Source organism: Strix aluco, chromosome 5 (genome assembly GCF_031877795.1).
Source record: "Strix aluco isolate bStrAlu1 chromosome 5, bStrAlu1.hap1, whole genome shotgun sequence".
In the NCBI taxonomy this organism is placed as follows: Eukaryota; Metazoa; Chordata; class Aves; order Strigiformes; family Strigidae; genus Strix; species Strix aluco.
Genome location: NC_133935.1, coordinates 43,986,519 through 44,005,206, shown reverse-complemented (window position 1 = coordinate 44,005,206; position 18,688 = coordinate 43,986,519). Strand labels below are relative to the sequence as shown.

Sequence of the window (18,688 nt, the reverse complement as noted above, 5' to 3'; positions counted from 1 at the left end):
CTTTGTCATAGGGTTTAAAATTATGGGAATGCATGATTCTGTGTTTCTTAAAATGCTTTAGACTATTATAACACGTAGCCTCAATGCATAATGCTTCTCATAAGAGTATTCCACCAAAGCCAGATGGAACAGGAAGGGTGTGGGTGAATGGACGTGCATCATTGTCACCTCTTACAAACACACAAAAGCAACTCATTCCAAAATAACTGATGAGGGGTCACACAGATACCCTGGTTCTGCCTCAGAGCAGAGTGATGAAGAAGTGATCACTTGGACCTCATAAGGCAATGAACGTAAAGTTGATTCTGGTTGTTTTTTCGTTATATGGCAGCCAAGATACCTCGAACCTGTGGACAAATGTAGCCAGTATGTATGTCTTAATATGGGTTGGATGTTATACAACCTTTCAAGGAACTGCCCTAAGGATGTGCAGAAGCCAGACTGTGGTTTTCGAGGAATGCCAGTTCAAGTTAACACTGATAGTTGTTGCCCAGAATGGGAATGTCCCTGTAAGTCACTGTTTTATTTTTAAATACAACATAGAGCCTTGATCTGTAAATTTCAAGTGATAAATTAAGGGTTTATTACAGTGGGAATATGAGGTTGAATACTGGAATGAATTTAAAAGAGCTGTTCATCAGCAAAACAGAATGAAATATACTGAATGTTTTGGTATCTTTGAATTAACATTCAAGAGAGTCAAAATATTTTGTTTTGAATGAAAACATTGAAATGAAATCTGCAACATGAACATCAACATTTTCCAGCTGAGTCTTTTCAGAATTTCTATCAGTCAAAATGTTGATATTTCAACTTTTTTTGAAGAAAGCAAATTAAATACTGGCATTTTCTGAAAGAACCCCCAAATTTCAGTTTTCTCTGCCATTTTTATTCATACTTAGAAACTGCATAAGCGGCAGATAACTGTCTGCCAAGGGAACATTAAGGCAGTCATATTAAAAACCTTTAAAAATCATTACTGAAATCAATATCACACTTCAAATATTTGTCTCAAGATGGGACAGACCAGTCTCTTGTTATCAGTATCTCAAAAAAACGTATATTTTAATGCATATATTTTATCTCACAATGTACAGATTCATTGACCTTGCCTATAAAACATTGACTTAAGTGAAAACTTTCAGCAATTTAAACTTTCTCCCCTACTTTGGGCACACAGCAGTAGGTTAAGGTCTTTCCACTGAGTAATGTAAAATACTTGCTTCTGCTTATGGCTCAGTATGCTGTCTGAAGAACAAGGTCATCAATATATGTATGAAAGTATATATGAGAAAGTAAATATTCCTAAAAATGAAAGTTTTTAGAAATGCCGAGTATTTGGTTTTGTGGTAACCTCATTAAATGACAGTTCTTTTTTAGGTCAATGTTCTGTACTGTCTGAACTGAGTGTTATTACATTTGATGGAAACAACATAGCCCTCTGTAATATGGCTTCCTACATTTTAGTCAAGCTACCAGGAGAAATTATTGTTGCTCATATTGAAAAATGTCCTGCTAATCAGGTAAGATTCTTGCATTTTCACAATAATTGTCATAGTTTCTTGTGAATTTTTGTGTTATGGGTATGAACTTCTGCAAAAATGTATCACTTTCAGATAAAACCATACCAAAAATGGCAAGTTATTTAATTTTCAAGGAGCGTGCTTAATCATGCTGCCTAGACAAAAAAATTTTATCTCAGGTTAAATAGTAATTGTTGTAATATATTATAAAGAAATTCAAATGTAGGTTCCCTTTAAATTATCAGGGGTGACATTACTTCTGAATCTGCATCTCTCCTTTCAGGCCCTCCACCCACAAATCTTCTCGAGACCTTGAATTTATGCTTTAAAATATGGTCAAAATACTAAAATATTTTGAATAGTCACAAAAATCTTTTGTAGTTATTTTACGAAGGTATTAATGATTTTGGAATTAGTGTGATGAGTTGTTCTTTGTAGTTGTCTAACTCTCTGAATTGGCTACAGAGGGGATCCAGCTGCTTTATTTTTAGACTGCCAGTTTAGGTCAGGTCAGTCTCATCAGACTTCTTTCCTTCCCATCCCTATTTGGTCTCTCATCTACTCTCACTGGGCAACTGTACACTTGATTTTAGGTTTTACATTTTACAATCCAACTGTACACTCTTTTAGAGGTTTTCTTTTAAATTGCTCTCCTCACTATTTCTTGGTTGCAGTCTAAAGGTGTGAATGCAGCTCACATAGGCAGATGAGCTGTAGAAGTGTATAGCTGTAGTTCTTCAAGAAATATTTTTTGAAAGGGCTTTGCAGCATATGCTGAATTTAATGATGCTGTTAATGAGTTCCTCCCAATGTGAAAGCTGTTTACTTAAAAGCCAGCTGAGGTATGGTATATACAAGCTGCAATCTTGTGCAGAAAGATGCCTTGGTAAAATAGCAGTTTTATCAAAGTCAGGGCAGTGGATTTTATTGGCATGACCATTGTATTTCTCTGCATTTTTAATTCAACTTGTTAAGGTCATTGTGTTATCTTTTCTGTATTAGTTTCCACATAAACCCCTTTGATTTAAATCTTTAAGAAGTAAATCAAGTTTCTAAAAGAAGTTCATAGAAAAGTGCACTACATTATCTGGGAGATGTATATTTTTTTATTATTTATAAGGAATATATTAAATTAGTTTAATTATGAAGCTGTTTTATTGTAGAAGAACTTCAAACAAAAAAAAAAACAACAGTTGACTTATTTTTGCCACATAAGAATGATGCTGATTATCATTGAACTTCTAATCTATTTTTAATGTTTTCCAGAGTGCAAATTCAATAAGAAAACTAGTGAGTACTTTTTGCTTTTACTAGTTATAAAAAACACTAATATTACACCCATTGAAAAAATTCCCTATAGCACTGGTACAGAATTAGAATAACAATAGTAACTAAACTTGTTTGTCACTTTTCTTTCAAGGTTCCCCCTGCAAACACTTCAGGGCTCTGTTTTAAGAAATTAAATGTAACAACACGCACATATAAACTACTTATCAATCGTTTAGAAAGAAAAGTAAGTATGTAACACCAGTATATAGCATGTGTACAATTAAAAGATAGTTGGAGTGCAATAGATCAGATTTATAATGAATGTACTAGGATTAGGATTACTTTTACAGTTCAGATTCCCAGTAATTCATGGTATGCTAGAAGCAAAAAATATACATTTCTGATACCATGCTTCAATTATATGTCATTTACCCAAAATGACACTTCAAAGTTCTTTTGAGATTTTAAAGAGGCTGCAAAAACATTTATACTTGAGACTATATTTCCAGAAAACCTAGAACCGAACAGAAATGTTGCAAGATGTGATAAATACTTAAGCTGTCTTTCCTGCTAGTCAATACAGGCCAGAGCAGATAACTGAATAATTGGGATGAGATTTTTTTTGCTTTGTTTTATCATATGATATGTGATAAATAAGATTTATTCCTTCCTTAATTAAAAAAGATTTCCATATCCATTTTTTTTCTCATGCCTACTTCATTTGCAGTTATAGGAAATGGCACTGATGGGAAGCTCTGTGATTTAAGCACTGTGACTGTTGTATGTGGCAGAGGCTGTAAAAATATCTTTTTCTATAAAATGTAAAGACGTATAAAATACATTTTCACAATCTGTTTTCATCCCTAAAATGTATTTGGTTTATTTCAGGTAGTAGTGGATTCTGTAATTCAATCATTGCCGTTTTCAAAAGAGGGACTGAATATTCAGGATACTGGTGCAATGTATATTGTTAATACTCCAGCTGGTATTAGCATCAAGTGGGCTCATGTTACAGGCATCATAGATATACAGTATGGATTAAATTCTAACACATCGATGAAAACAGAAGGACTTTGTGGTGAGGCTATGGTGGCAATTTTTTTCTTATTTAATAATTTCCCATTTAAAATTTACACCTCCCTTTTGTGTCTGTGCCCTGCTGTCCCTATAGCTCTCCTTGTGACTTCCATTAACTACCCTGACAATCCTATTTGAGGTGGGCTTGATATATTCTATTAATTAATAATAATAAAACAACTCTGTTTCAAAGCACTACTTGCTAATAAAGTAGCTTGCAGAACAAGTAATGATCAGTACATTGTATCTAATTAACTTTTGAAAAATGTACTCATCTCTGCCTGTGTTTAAGAATATTGTTGAAGTCAAGTAAAAAAAGGGGAAAATTTTCAATGGAGAAGTGGCTGCTGAAGAAGTTTAGTCAGCGACAGTATGTTTCAGTGATTATGGGAGAAAAGAATGACTATCAGATGTTTGCAGTGGCAGCTTATCACTATGTAAATACTGATATAAGGTGTCTCTTGGGAAGGGTTCAAGTACCCTGAGAATACTTAATCCAAATTCAGACCTCTTAAGGTTGGATCTAGGGTCCAAAACTGTGCTGAGGTAAATTACAATGATAGTAAATTTAACATGTTTCAGGGTCTCCTGATAACCTTTTTATAACTCTGCCAGAATGTATTATATGGAAAAGTGTAAGCAGGAATTTTAGAGTTACTTTAATTCTATCGTAAATGTTCATTTTCTGGTGCATTGTAACTTTACAAAATCTATCCCATATTGAACAGGAGAATGAACTTCTTATAATCTTTTAAACTGCTTTTAGCTTTAAAAGCAACAAAACAAATCAGATATTTCTTAAATATACATACAAACAAATTAAGTGTTTAAAATCAATTGCTATATTCTGCTTGAAGAAAAGTGAGAGAAGGCAAATGCTGCCATCTTCTCTATGCATGCTGAAAAAGGTTGGGATAAGATGAGGTCAAACATAGCAAGGATTATAGAATAGTTACTCTTTGTGCCATGAAAAGACAGAAGAAAGGAAGACTATGCAGACAAATTCAACCTCTGCTGTAAAGTGTTGCTCTACATGATATTTTGCAGTAAAGTCTGAAGCCTCCTTTAGTCCTTCTTTTATGTTTTCTGCCATTTTCTCCAGTCTGGGATTCACCTATCCTCTCCCTCTCATACTGAAAAAATTGTGGGACTATGGGGTAAATTAGCTTTATTTTAAAGCTGTATTGATTCTGCAATTCTGTAGCATGGTCCTACAAATTGTAATGCCAGCACAATTTGTGGAATGGCACTAGGACAGCAGCAACAAGCAGAAGTGTTAAGAATAATGGAAAGCGGTGCTACTCTCAAATGCTTCTTATCATGCAAATACCATCTTCTGTGTTTCTTCATGCTGTCTGAGAGAGTAACAGCCTGTCACACCAGCCTAACCTGCTTCTAACAAGGGACCCTGGAGAGTATCAGGATGCAAGGCTGGAAGCATGAAGGCAAGGACTTAGGGTGCGGTCAGCAATGTGGAAGGAAAGTGAAAAAAGAATATAGGAACTTTGGCTGACCGGTCCCTGGGATGTAAAACACTATTATGAAGATTAAAAATTTGGCATTAATGACTTGTTACATGCTTATAGGAGATATATGTTTTCATTGATGAATTAACTGAAATACATACAATAATGATTTCAGGTAGCCAATGGGTGTCAGGGGTTTGGGTGGGGCATTTTTTTCAGTGGTTTGGTATTAATAAATTATTTTCTCTAGAGAAAGCAATTTGCTCATCAAAAGACTCCTTTCATAACTTCTTGCATTTATAATGTTCAATTATATTTCAGTACAGTGTCAAATCATCAGCGATGTGCTGTTAATTTGAAAGCCATCTACATTTACTCCCATGGAGCTGATTGTTATTCAGTAGAATGAGGTCAGAATCTGGTGCTATGTCAGTGAATTTGCTCCACTCAGCAGCACATTTTGGTAGCACTTTTTCTCAAAAGTTAACTCACTGTTGGGAAAAGTATCAGTACTTGTATTGTATGATCTGCTTGTTTTGCTAAGCTATTCACTTGACAACTAAAATCACAAGTAAAAAGTTGGAACTACAGTGGACATATAGCTGCTGTCATTTATAAATTCAGATGACTAAGTCTCACAGGTGAACCTGATGTAATGTTAATCTCACCTTATCAAGTGCACTTTTCTTTCCCAAAGGAAGTAATATGGCATGTTTGTTTGTGCTTTTAATGTGATGATCTGTCTCCAGGGGTGTGTAATGGAGACCCTGCTGATGACCTGAAAATGCAAAACAGGACCATAATTACAAATATGGAGGAAATTGAAATGTTCATTAAGAGTTGGGAAATTGAGAAATCACTTGATGTAACAACCAGGAGGCCAGTAAGAAACTGTACTGAAGACAACTGCACATATTGTATGGAACTGTTAAACAAAAACATTTTCATCCCTTGTCACAAGAAAGTGAGTACAAAGATCAGAGAAATTCCAGGTGCAAATCAAATTAAAGATGTATAGTTAAGAAAAGAATGAGAGAGCTATGCAGATTTTTAAAACGTTTTGCTTATTTTCATGTGTTAATATCTGGATGGGTAGCTTTAATACCTCTGTCGTGTTGGCTTTAATACTCTTGTCATGTTGTCTATTGTAAACACACATCTATATGGATGCCTGTGTTATTATGCTGTTTCTTAAATTATTTAGTAGGCAAAGCTCAAAGGAGAGACACCAGATCATCATCTCAACACAAATGCATTCTAAAAGAGTTATTATGAATAAATGCTTGACACAGGTTACTTCAAGTCATGCTTCTGATACATACAACAGCAACTCATATAGTCTGAGACCAGACTAAAGAAATTTCCAGTTAAACAAATTTTGACATAGTCACTATTACGTTGACAATTTGGTAGCATTTCTTACAGAAATCATCATTTGTTTCTGACACTGTACTTTCTGTTGGGGAGATAGCTGTAGGTGCAGACTAACACTAGAGGTGGGTAGTGCAGCTTCCCGGAATGGGAAATGAGGAAGCCCCAAATCTCTGAGGTCTGACTTACTTTTCCCACTTAATTCAAAATAAAAAGGATTAATTACTCAAGTGGCCCTTTCCTTCTCAGAGATAGATGTGTCCAGATTTCTGATTCACTTCTTGCTGTTCTGCCTCTCCACCCTTTGTTTGCATTATGTTACTCTTCGGTTTTCATCACAGACAGATGCTGTTAAAGGTATTGCAGGCAGCTGAGCCCCTTCAAACTCCCAAGACCTCTCTCCTCACTTTTCTCAGGTACAAAAAAAATGGAGGCACTTCTCAAAGGAAGAGCTTAAAAAAAGAGTAATGGATATTTGCCACAGAAACTTAATAGGATGGAGCAGTGGTAAGGAGTTTTGAATCAAGAAGGGAGAGTAGCACCAATGGGGAGCAGGATGCTTTTCATAATTGTTTTAACATATCTAATTTAAAAATAATTAAAGGGAGTCTGAATAGTCAGAATTCCTACTTCATATAGGTTTCCAGGAGAACTCTCATAGCCTCAGATACAATGCAATTGCACCTTTTCCTGGTTTATAGCAAAACCTGACACAGCATCAAAATTGCCAAGCACTTGGCTCATCCCTTATGAAATTTGTTTTCTTTCATATACAAGATGGTGGCAGAGGCAGAGTGGAGGGAGCATATTGTGCACTTCACAGGTGTGAAGCAACAGGACAAGGATAGGTAACAGAGTCACTAGTGCCAGAAGTGAGCAACTGCTTGAAGATTTGCTGAAACCACAGGGAGAGTTGGGCTGCAGCACAGTAGTGAACAGGTAGAATGAAACAAAATCTGACTTTTTCCAACTTGTTATAAGCTTATGCAAATAAAAACATCAGAAATAAGATAGGTTGCACCACCTGCATTCAGACCCAGTAACATACACTATCAGATCCTATAGACACAGAAAGAAAGCACTCAGTAATCATTCACAGCAGGAATTTGTGGAAGGTATAGCACCAATGTTTAGCTGAGATTGTTGACTTTTAGCTGACAGGGTTATACTGCAAAAGTTCTTGTAAATAGCATGACAGTCTCATTAGGACTGTGTTTTGTGCCTACTAATGAGCATAAAAAATTCTGGCAGTTTAAGTTTTGCAGAATGAGTGTTCTGAAAAAAATGGTATTTTTTACTTTAGACACTGCTTGTGATTTTTTTCCTTTGCAGCTGTATTATTTCATGTAATTAATGATTTATTTTAATTACAGAAAGCTCTTGTACTTGTTAATTCTCGTTTACAATATGTTCCTAGGTGTCACCACAGGAGTTTTGTGAGAAGATGTGGATCAACAGTATTTATTTTTGGAATTATGAGTGTGATGCACTTTCTGCATATGTGGCTTTATGCAACAAGCACAACATCTGCATTAAATGGAGGACACCTGATTACTGTTGTAAGCAGATAGCCATGTTCTATACCCCAATGTGGCTTTATACTGCTGCAGTGTTTAGTGATGAGTTAAACATATATTTCTTTCTATTGTTATTGTAAGTACCATCTCATTCTATCACATCATTAGTAAATCAGGGTACAAGTTCTTAAGATTAATTGTTTTAGTCAAAGTGTCATGAATCAGTTTTAATCTTGATTTAATGAGTTGCTTACCTAAAGTATTGTTAAAAATATAAATACCTGCTTTCTATGATACACTCACTTGTTCTTACTACCTGTTTATCCAATGAAATGCTGAAAGAATAACAGCAGCACTCAATGTCCTATTTTTGTGACTTGCAGCATTGAGTTGTCCTGAGGGCAAGGAATACCAGCCTTGTGTGCAACCCTGTGAAGCCAAGACGTGCTTGAACAAATGGTTCTATGAAGATTCTCCCTGTTCCTATTTAAGGGAAGACTGTGTGTGTAAAAATGGCACTATTCTGCATAGAACAGACTCTGACCTCTGTATACCAGAAGAAAAATGTAGTAAGTGCAGCAGAACAGAATGGTTTTGCAGATATGCTAATATTAACTGCAGCTCAGTGTAAGGGATGTTTAAGTTCTGTGTCAGTCCTCAGTAAGTGTGAATCTGGTGCAGCTCCCTTCAACAAAACCTAGCTTTATCTCAAGCTACAGCAGTTCGTGCTTTCAGCTCACTTGGATTCAAGACACAGTGCCAATGCACTTCTGTTGGGGGAAAACGATGGTCATTCTTCCATAGCTCCCAGGCTTTCCTTCCTGGAGTAGTCAGGAAGGAATAGTATGGGCAGGTTCTTTCCCTTGCACCCAGTACTTATTTTCACCCATAGTGAAGCATTTGTTCACGTAGGGTTTTTAAGGTCATAAACTTTTCTTGGATTCTTTGATCATAATGCTTCACAACACTCTAATTTTATGCAATAATTTTGTGCAATTTATAGTTGCTTGCAGGAAATCTGCACTCTCTACTCGTTGAAGGGATATAATGTTTTTTCTCTCAGCATGCACAGATAACAAAGGACAACCCCGCTTTGCTGGGGAGATCTGGAATGGGTCCATGAGAGGCTGTTGCATGTATAACTGTTTAGAAAATGGAAGTATTGTTGCTGTAGAACCTGAATGCAATGAGGATCCACCACCAGTCTGTGAAAGAGAAGGGGAAGTTATCGTCCATGTCATCGAAGAGCGAGCTTGCTGTCCAAAGAAAGTTTGTGGTATGTACCACACTTGTTTTCAGTAACAGAAGTATAAGGTAAGTGCTTGACATTCACTGGCAGGTGACAATCTTTAGACAGGGTTCAAGGTAACATTTTTCAGCAGTGATTTTTTGGTACTTGTGGCTGGTTGGGCCAGCAAAGCAGGCTTCTTTTCTTTGTGAGAACTGACTGAAATAATTTTTTTTTGTCTTAGAAGTCCACTACTGAAACAAAACTTCTGTTAAAAATGAATTTTTAAGCTCTTGGGTGGAATTTCAAAAGAAATTGATAAATACTTGATGACAAAAGCACCAGTCATCAGAGCCTGTTTGCTTTTCTTATTAGTGCTTTGGTGTCAAAAGTAGTATGCCCTGACCTACTGCTGTTTCTCAGAAGCAGTATTCTGTGAGCTGATCACTGAATACTAATATGCTGTCTAGACATGGTTGTGAGAAAAAGGAATAAGCTTATTTCTCCTAAAATGTTAACCAAAAGACACTTATTTCTTCATAACATCTTCAAGGAAAATGAGAAAAAATGGTTGAGCTTATATGGTGCTTTTGCTCATTAGATACCTGTAACCAACACTGTATTGTCAATTTGTTTAGGGAATATTTTCACTGGGACATTTTAGCTGGCTTCATGTGGAGGAAGCAGAGTAAGTAAATACCTACTTTAAGAGGGATATAACCGTGCTTGCACAGTGTCACAACACCCCTGAGTTAAGCTCTGAGGTCTACATGATGGTATGGAGTGTATTTTAAGCTGACTTGGGCTGCTCTCAGTTTGTGGATCTCTATAGTAGATGGTATAAATATCTTGAGCCTTAAGACTTGCACTTGTATCTGTTTGAATATGTAAAAATTGATTGTTTTTTATCCCACAGAATGTAACATGTCATTGTGTGATGCCATTATTCCAACATGCAAACCCAATGAAAAATTAGTGGTAGGGTACCACCCCCTGTCCTGCTGTCCACAGTACCGATGTGGTAAGGGAAATACAACATCACAGGGATGTTTTCCACACTTGTATTATGTGTTATAAGAAAATTTGCCTTACAAGCTGTTTTGATTGTTAACAGAACGGGACATTGTAAATAGCACCAGGCAATAATGTTTTTGTTTTGTTTTGTTTTGTTTTGTTTTCTCTCTTCAGTATTTTCTTGCATTTGTGTTTTGTGACACTTTTGATTTACAGTCAATTTGGGGTATTTTGTTTTGCTAAGTAGATGAAGAATATATTTTCTTTATCTTTTTAGTATTGTTTCTGTGACATTTTTAAAAAACTGTTTATTTCACATCCTACAGAATGTGATCCTTCAGTTTGTTTCAATGCTTCCCAGCTGGACTGCAGAGAAGATCAATTTATTGTTGAAGCAAAACAGGAAGATCCCTGTTGTTTCTCTTATCTCTGTGGTAAGAAGCCTCTAATATTTTTATGGATAACTAAGGAATAGTTAAGTATTTACAAAAACAGTTCACAGTTCTAAACCTAATAACTTAAGCCAGGAATTCTTGGAGAGTGTGGGACTTCACACAGCTCAGGCTGACTGGAGCATGAATTATTCTTGGGTTTTGGGATCTTTCATTTCAAACATAATTTTGAACATCATACTTGAACGTTGTTACTTTTTCATCTTTGAATGTCAATCCATAAAAGCTGTTATCCAAGTAACAAACATAATATGACTTGTTATATAGTCTATTAAATAGAATTCACATGTGCTAACTTTTTACTATTTAAAACTTTGTAAATGTCTGATTTTTTTAAATGTAGTTTGTGAATCCTGTATTGAGCCTGTTCCCTTGTGTAATGAAGGGGAAATACTCACCGTAGACCTTAATACCATACATTACTGTTGTCCTCATTACTACTGCGGTGAGTATAACTGTTGTCAGTTCAATGTTAACAAATTTAGTAAACATGACAGACGCTCTGTGTGTGTGGAGATTTTTTTGATTCAGCATTTAGGGTGGGCTTCAGATAGAGATTAAGAGATCTAACTGACAGTGTCTGCATTTGAGATAGGTTCAGCGTTCTTGATGCACCCAGTGATGGTGCACTGGAGAGGTTATTTAGTTCTTTAGCTACTTTCAGCGTGATCTAAATGCCAATATATTAATGTGGAACTGAATCCCATCCTTGGAGTATAAATATACAATGGTTCATGTACTAAAACATGTTAGAAAGCAGGTTCCATGTTGTTGTTCCTCTGTTGCACCATTCATTAGTGTTTAGGCAGTTTCTTTGCACTTTTAGCTTTTAGGGAAGGAGTAGGCCAAGGGTTTCAAATACTGCTGGATTGGCTATTATTCAAACAATGAGCAGCCAGAAGAAAAATATTTGCACTATAATGTAGTCTCTTTTGTAGCCTCATAAAACACAGAAATTGTGCTATATGTTCCTAATTAATGTATATAAATGTAACTGCTTAATTTAGATTAACTCTTGCCCTATGGCAGTCTTTGGGTAATTAATTAAATTGTCTTCCAGTAAGTTTGGAGCTTAGTAATTTTTACTTCAGGTGGTTCCATATTTTGGTCTTTTCCTTTTCCTAGCGCTTGCATCCAGGTGAAAGTTTCTGCAAAGGTGTTTGGCACTGTTTTTGCCAAATTGTGGCAGGCAGAAAGTTAGATCTTAGTATGTGGTCTTCTTTCAGAGTCCAAATAAGCCATGTCTGATAAGACAGGCAGGTATTTTCTTACTAGAGTCATCCCAGGAAGGCAGTTGCTCTCTGTTATCTTACAGAAATGTGCTTTATAGCACATTTGTAGCTGAGAGAAAAAAAAAAATGTTTTCCAAAAGCTGTGATTTCAGTTGTCTTTGGTACGGGTTATCAGCTTAAGTGAAGTAGGAAGAATATTAAAGGATTCCTGTGTGATATTTTCTGAAAATTTAATCATGTTCTAAGGCAACTACAGGCACTTTTGACAATCTTTGCTTATTTTCCAGTTCCAAATATAATTCAGATGCTTAAGAAACACAATAAAAAATTATTTAAAATGTCATTATTTTAAAAATAGTTTATCAAGAGAAATATAAGCTGGAAAATTGAAAGGAAATTTGAGTAAATTCTCATACATGTCTTTTCCCTCCATTTAGTTTGTGATGAAAATCTTTGTTCTGAGCCTCCTATGAATTGCACAGATGACATGACAATCGTGAAGGAAAAAATACCTGGGCAGTGTTGTCCAGAATGGCACTGTGGTAATTATTGTTTTCTTCCTTAGTCACTGCTGTGAACAAAAGGTAACAATTAGGTAACTGACTAATATGATTTTCTTGTTCTCTTCTCAGAATGTAGCTGTGAAAACGCTACTATGCTGACCTGTAAATTGGTGAGCACCATCCTTTAGATATTCTTATTAGTGGCGTTCAGCCCTCTTACTCCTCCCTTTCCATTCCTCATTTCAATTAGTTGTAAAGGGTGATGAGCCTGAACAGGAACAGGCTGGGACTGCCTCCCAGTCCCCAGCTCAAGCATGTCACTCCATCAAGTGTCTGCACAGTGTTGTCAACTATTCCTTGGGAAATTTCACTGTGTGTTTTAAGATGTCAAAAGAAGAAAAGCAACTGTAATATTAGTCTGTTCAATGTTGACTCAAAACAATATGCTGGGAAGGTTTTCCATATAAATAATTCCCAATTGTTTTTTAATAATTAACAAGGAATGAGCTTTATGATCATATGTATCATCTGCAGAAATGTGCTATTTTGTTAATCATTTATGCTTTTGATTAAAATGTTTTAACATTATTGAATTTAGCTCATATGAGAAGTCATAAATATTTTGCTCCTCACATACTTTCTCATAATAGGACTGTGATCTGGAAAATAATTACGAGTGAATGTTCAAAGTCCCATTATTACTATAGTGACAGAGATATTTTCCCTATCAAATGTTTGTCTTTCTCTTCCCCTTATGTGAAGATTGCATAATGTAAAGTCTAAACAGGAGTTACAAATTTGAATAGCTTTCACCTATCTTTTGGAAAAAAATTCACAGAAGGCAGTCATTTGCTAATATGTTTATTACTGAAATAACTTTGTCAGAAAAAATTGCTGTTTAGCGACTCTGCTATTCATATGCATTCCTAGAGAAAATGAAGTGCTTTGCTCCTGTTTAGAGATAAATACATTGAATAACTCTGAACGTGCTACTGTTTCTTGAGTACATTGCAATTATTCTCTTTTATGAAAGCAAGGGTGGAAGTGATGAAAGTAATATTTTATACTGTTAGAGAAAAATTGTCTGTTTAGCACCACATTTAATTGTGCATGACTTTGCAAACTCTTTTATCTTTTCATACTCAGGGAGAAGTTAAAAAAATAGATAGTAGTGTTTCCAGTGCTTGTGGATGCATTCACTACATTTGTGGTAACTTTTTCATATTCCTAGCTGTTTTGTTTTAGTTTTTAGTAAAAAGGACATGCAAAGAAAGCAGAAATAGGACCATAATAACCTTCTCATACATAAACACTCTTTTTTTCTTGATTTTATGGGTGTCTATCTAGTTATGCAATTATGTTCTCTTTTCTAAATATGATGCTTTGTCTGCTAACCCATCCATTTTGTGTCTGTTCTGGTGGGGTGTAGGAGTGTTGTTAAACTGCCCATCCTTTCAGAGTCAGGTATGGTCTCTCTGGTGAGAGGCAAATAGGAAGCACGTTGTGAACCTTAGCTGAATGTGAGCGGTGTGACTCTGCTCCTAGTCCACTGTTGAGCACAAATGAAACAACATCTCACACCAGAACAATAGACCTGTCCAGCCAGCATGAGAGTAGGTACCCAGTCTTAAGATCAGACCTCTGCTCCTTTCTCTCACTCAGCTACCCTGTGTAGACTAGATTTCAGCTCTACTGTGCACAGGGGTGCTTGAGGTATGCTGTAATCTTGACTGCAGCCCAGGCTAGACTGTCTCCGGGAGCAAAGCGCACATTTACAGTACAGCTTGAGCATATTACTGTCCCACAGGTAATTGTAGACATACTAGCTTAATTGACAGAAAGGCTACATTTTGTGATGTGCAGAATAATTCTTATAGTGTACTTAGCTATGTTAAATACTAGAACTCTTTAAAAATAAGAACAGATAATTTTTTTTTTACTTCCATAGTAGGAACACTATCAATTTTAGGCAGTTTTGGATTTTGTAGCATTTTCTTAAGCTGAATTATACCTCCTCCCACCCTTCTTTGGTAATTAAAACCACAAACCAATCAAGTCTAAAAGTCACAATACTATTGCAGAGCATAGGACTTCACAATGGTTCTGTTAATTTGCTTGATGATTTAGTTTTTCCCCCCTCTGGTAACATTTCTTTCTTTTGGTGTTAGAGAAGGATGATGTGTGCATCTTCCAGGAGGTCACAGTACTGAATCCTGGACAGTCAGTGATTCAGTACTTGGATGGAGACCTTTGTTACACTGTACAGTGTTTACAAGACAAAGATCTGAACACAGGATACAATGCCATACATTTTACAATGGTGAACTGTTCCCAGCAATGTGAAGCTGTGAGTATTCTTAAAATACAGGAATGATGCAATTTATGAGCACAACTACACCATTAGGATAAAAGCCAAGGTGAAGACTTTTGATAGTCCTGTTTGCTCAGCAAGAACTTGAGAACTTAACAGTGATGCGTATCTTAGAATCACAGAATCATTTAGGTTGGAAAAGATCTTTAAGATCAAGTCCAACCATTCACCTAACACTGCCAAGTCCACCACTAAACCATGTCCCTAAGCGCCACATCTACAAGTCTTTTAAATACCTCCAGGGATGGTGACTTAACCACTTCCCCGGGCAGCCTGTTCCAGTGCCTGACAACCCTTCTGGTGAAGAAATTTTTGCTAATGTCCAATCTAAACCTCCCCTGGTGCAACATGAGGCCATTTCCTCTTGTCCTATCTCTTGTTACTTAGGAGAAGAGACCAACACCCACCTCGCTACAACCTCCTTTCGGGTAGTTGTAGAAAGTGATAAGGTTTCCCCTCAGCCTCCTTTTCTCCAGGCTAAACTCTTATTCCCTCAGCCGCTCCTCACAAGAGGAACCCTTCACCAGCTCTGTTCCCCTTCTTTGGTTGTGCTCCAGCACTTCAATGTCTTTCTTGTAGTGAGAGGCCCAAAACTAAGCACAGTATTCAAGGTGTGGCATCACCAGTACTGAGTACAGGGAGACAATCACTTCCCTAGTCCTGCTGGACACACTATGTCTGATACAAGCCAGGATGCTATTGGCCTTCTTGGCCACCTGGGCACACTGATGGCTCATATTCAGCCGTCTGTCAACCAACACCCGCAGGTCCTGTTCCAACGGGCAGCTTTCCAGCCACTCTTCCCCAAGCCTGGAGTGTTGCATGGGGTTGTTGTGACCCAAGTGCAGGTCCCAGCACTCAGCCTTGCTGAACCTCATACAGTTGGCCTCAATCCATTGATCCAGTCTGTCCATATCCCTCTGCAGAGCCTCCCTACCCTCAAGCAGATCAACACTCCCACCCAACTTGGTGTCATCTGCAAACTTACTGAGGGTGCACTCAATCCCCTTGTCCAGATCATTGATAAAGATATTAAACAAAACTGGGCTCAGTACGGAGCCCTGGGGAACACCACTTGTGACCGGTCACCAACTGGATTTAATTCCATTCACCACAACTCTTTGGGGCTGGACATCCAGCCATTTTTTTACCCAGTGAAGAGTACACTCGTTCAAGCCATGAGCAGCCAATCTCTCCAGGAGAATGCTGTGGGAAATGGTGTCAAAGGCTTTACTAAAGTCTAGGTAGACAACATCTAGACAACATCCACAACCTTTCCCTCATCCACTAAGCATGTCACCTTGTCACAGAAGGAGATGAGGTCAGTCAAGCAGGACCTGCCTTTCATAAATCTATGCTGACTGGGCCCGATCACCTGGTTGTCCTGTATGTTCCGTATGATGGCACTCAAGATGTGCTCCATAACCTTCCCCGGAACTGAGGTCAGACTGACAGGCCTGTAGTTCCCCAGATCCTCCTTCCAGCCCTTCCTGTAGATGGGCATCACATTTGCTAACTTCCAGTCAACTGGGACCTCCCCAGTTAGCCAGGACTGCTGATAAATCATAGAAAGTGGCTTGGTGAGCACTTCTGCCAGCTCCTTCAGTACCCTTGGGTGGATCCCATCCAGCCCCATAGACTTATGTGTGTCTAAGTGGTGTAGCAGATCACTAACCTTTTCTCCTTGGATTATGGTGGCTACATTCTGCTCCCCATCCCCGTCTTCTAGCTCAGGGGGATGCATACCTGGGGAACAACTGGTCTTACTATTAAAGACTGAGGCAAAGAAGGCATTAAGTACCTCAACCTTTTCCCTGTCCTTGGTCACTATGCTTCCCCCCACATCCAATAAAGGATGGAGATTCTCCTTAGTGCCCTCCTTTTGTTGCTAATGTATTTATAGAAACATTTTTTATTGTCTTTTATGGCAGTAGCCAGATTAAGTTCTAGCTGGGTTTTGGCCCTTCTAATCTTCTCCCTGCATAACCTCACTACATCCTCATAGTCCTCCTGAGTTGCCTGCCCCTTCTTCCAAATCTCATAAACCCTCCTATTTTTTCCTTAGTTCCAGACAAATCTCTCTTTTCAGCAAGGCTGTTCTTCTTCCCCACTGGCTCGTCTTTCGGCACATGGGGACAGCCTGCTCCTGTGCCTTTAAGATTTCCTTCTTGAAGAATGTCCAGCCTTCCTCTACTTTTTTGCCCTTCAGGACTGTCTCCCAAGGTACTCTGTCAACCAGTCTCCTAAATAGGTCAAAGTCTGCCCTCCAGAAGTCCAAGGTAGCAGTTCTGCTGACCCCCCTCCTTACTTCTCCAAGAATCGAAAACTATCATTCTATGATTGCTATGCCCAAGACAGACTCCAACCATCATATGACCCACAAGTCCTTCTGTGTTTGCAAACAACAGGTCCAGCAGAGCACCTTCCCTAGTTGGTTCACTCACCAGCTGTGTCAGGAAGTTATCTTCCACACACTCCAGGAACCTCATAAACTGTTTCCTCTCTGCTGTATGGTATTTCCAGCAGACATCTGGTAAGTTGAAGTGCCCCATGAGAACAAGGGCTAGCAACTGTGAGACTTCTCTCAGCTGCTTATAGAATATTTCATCTGCCTCTTAATTCTGCTTGGGTGGTCTATAACAGACTCCTACCATGATATCTACTTTGTTGGCCTTCCCCTGATTCTTACATGTAAACATTCAACCCTATAGTCACCATCATTAAGCTCTAGACAATCAAAACACTCCCTGACATACAGGGCTACGCCACTGCCTCTCCTTCCTTGCCTGTGCCTTCTGAAGGTTTATAACCAGCCATTGCAGCACTCCAGTTGTGCAATTCATCCCACCACGTTTTTGTGATGGCAACTATATCACAGTTTTCCCGCTGCACAATGACTTCCAGCTCCTCCTGTTTGTTGCCCATGCTGTGTGCATTGGTGTAGGTGCACTTCAGTTGGGTTACTGATCCTGCTACCTTTTTGGGGGGAGAAGCCCTAATTCCTATGTGACCATTCTCAGGCTCTTCCATAGTTTCTAACACATCAATACCCTTGTATTTTTGCTGCCATGCAGATCTCCATCCCCCACCTCCACTGAGATGGCAGATCAAAGGACCTCACTAGCACACCATACCTCAAACATTGGCGTGCCGTCCCCAGGCTTATCTCTAGCAAGCCTGGTTTTATCCTTTTTCCCCTTCAAATCTACTTTAAAGCTCTTTCAGTGAGCCATGCTAACTCCTGTGCAAAGATCCTTTTCCCCCTTTGAGGCAGGTGTACCCCTTCTGTCACCAGCAGGCCTGGTGTTGTGTAGACTGACCCATGAGTAAAACACTCAAAATTCTGTTGGTGACACCAGGCTCTGAGCCAGGTATTGATCTGCTGGCTCTTCCTGTTTCTTCCCTCAGTATTGTCTGCAACTGGAAGGATAGAGGCGAACACTACTTGTGCTCCAGATCCCTTAACCAGTCATCCCAAAGCCCCAAAGTCTCTCTTGAATGCCGTTGGACTTCTTGTTGCAATTTCATCGTTGCCTATCTGAAAATTCAATAATGGATAATAATCTGAGGGCCGTATCAGGTTAGGAAATTTTCACATCTTTAACTTGGGCCCAAGGAAGGCAGCAGACTTCCCTAAGAAGTGGGCCTGGTCTGCATATTGGGCC

General features: G+C 38.2%; 1 protein-coding gene across 1 annotated transcript in view; it reads left to right on the top strand.

Moving 5' to 3' along the window:
• Nucleotides 1–18,688, top strand: part of OTOGL (otogelin like) — a 102,002-nt gene that overhangs the window by 70,163 nt on the left and 13,151 nt on the right. The window contains exons 37-52 of the mRNA XM_074825887.1: nucleotides 332–509; nucleotides 1,381–1,523; nucleotides 2,790–2,813; nucleotides 2,944–3,036; nucleotides 3,681–3,870; nucleotides 6,085–6,299; nucleotides 8,124–8,265; nucleotides 8,607–8,792; nucleotides 9,287–9,499; nucleotides 10,368–10,472; nucleotides 10,792–10,899; nucleotides 11,261–11,362; nucleotides 12,587–12,691; nucleotides 12,782–12,822; nucleotides 13,799–13,862; nucleotides 14,821–14,999. Coding sequence (XP_074681988.1) covers nucleotides 332–509; nucleotides 1,381–1,523; nucleotides 2,790–2,813; nucleotides 2,944–3,036; nucleotides 3,681–3,870; nucleotides 6,085–6,299; nucleotides 8,124–8,265; nucleotides 8,607–8,792; nucleotides 9,287–9,499; nucleotides 10,368–10,472; nucleotides 10,792–10,899; nucleotides 11,261–11,362; nucleotides 12,587–12,691; nucleotides 12,782–12,822; nucleotides 13,799–13,862; nucleotides 14,821–14,999 — 2,088 coding nt within the window. The remainder of the gene's footprint in view (nucleotides 1–331; nucleotides 510–1,380; nucleotides 1,524–2,789; nucleotides 2,814–2,943; nucleotides 3,037–3,680; nucleotides 3,871–6,084; nucleotides 6,300–8,123; nucleotides 8,266–8,606; nucleotides 8,793–9,286; nucleotides 9,500–10,367; nucleotides 10,473–10,791; nucleotides 10,900–11,260; nucleotides 11,363–12,586; nucleotides 12,692–12,781; nucleotides 12,823–13,798; nucleotides 13,863–14,820; nucleotides 15,000–18,688) is intronic.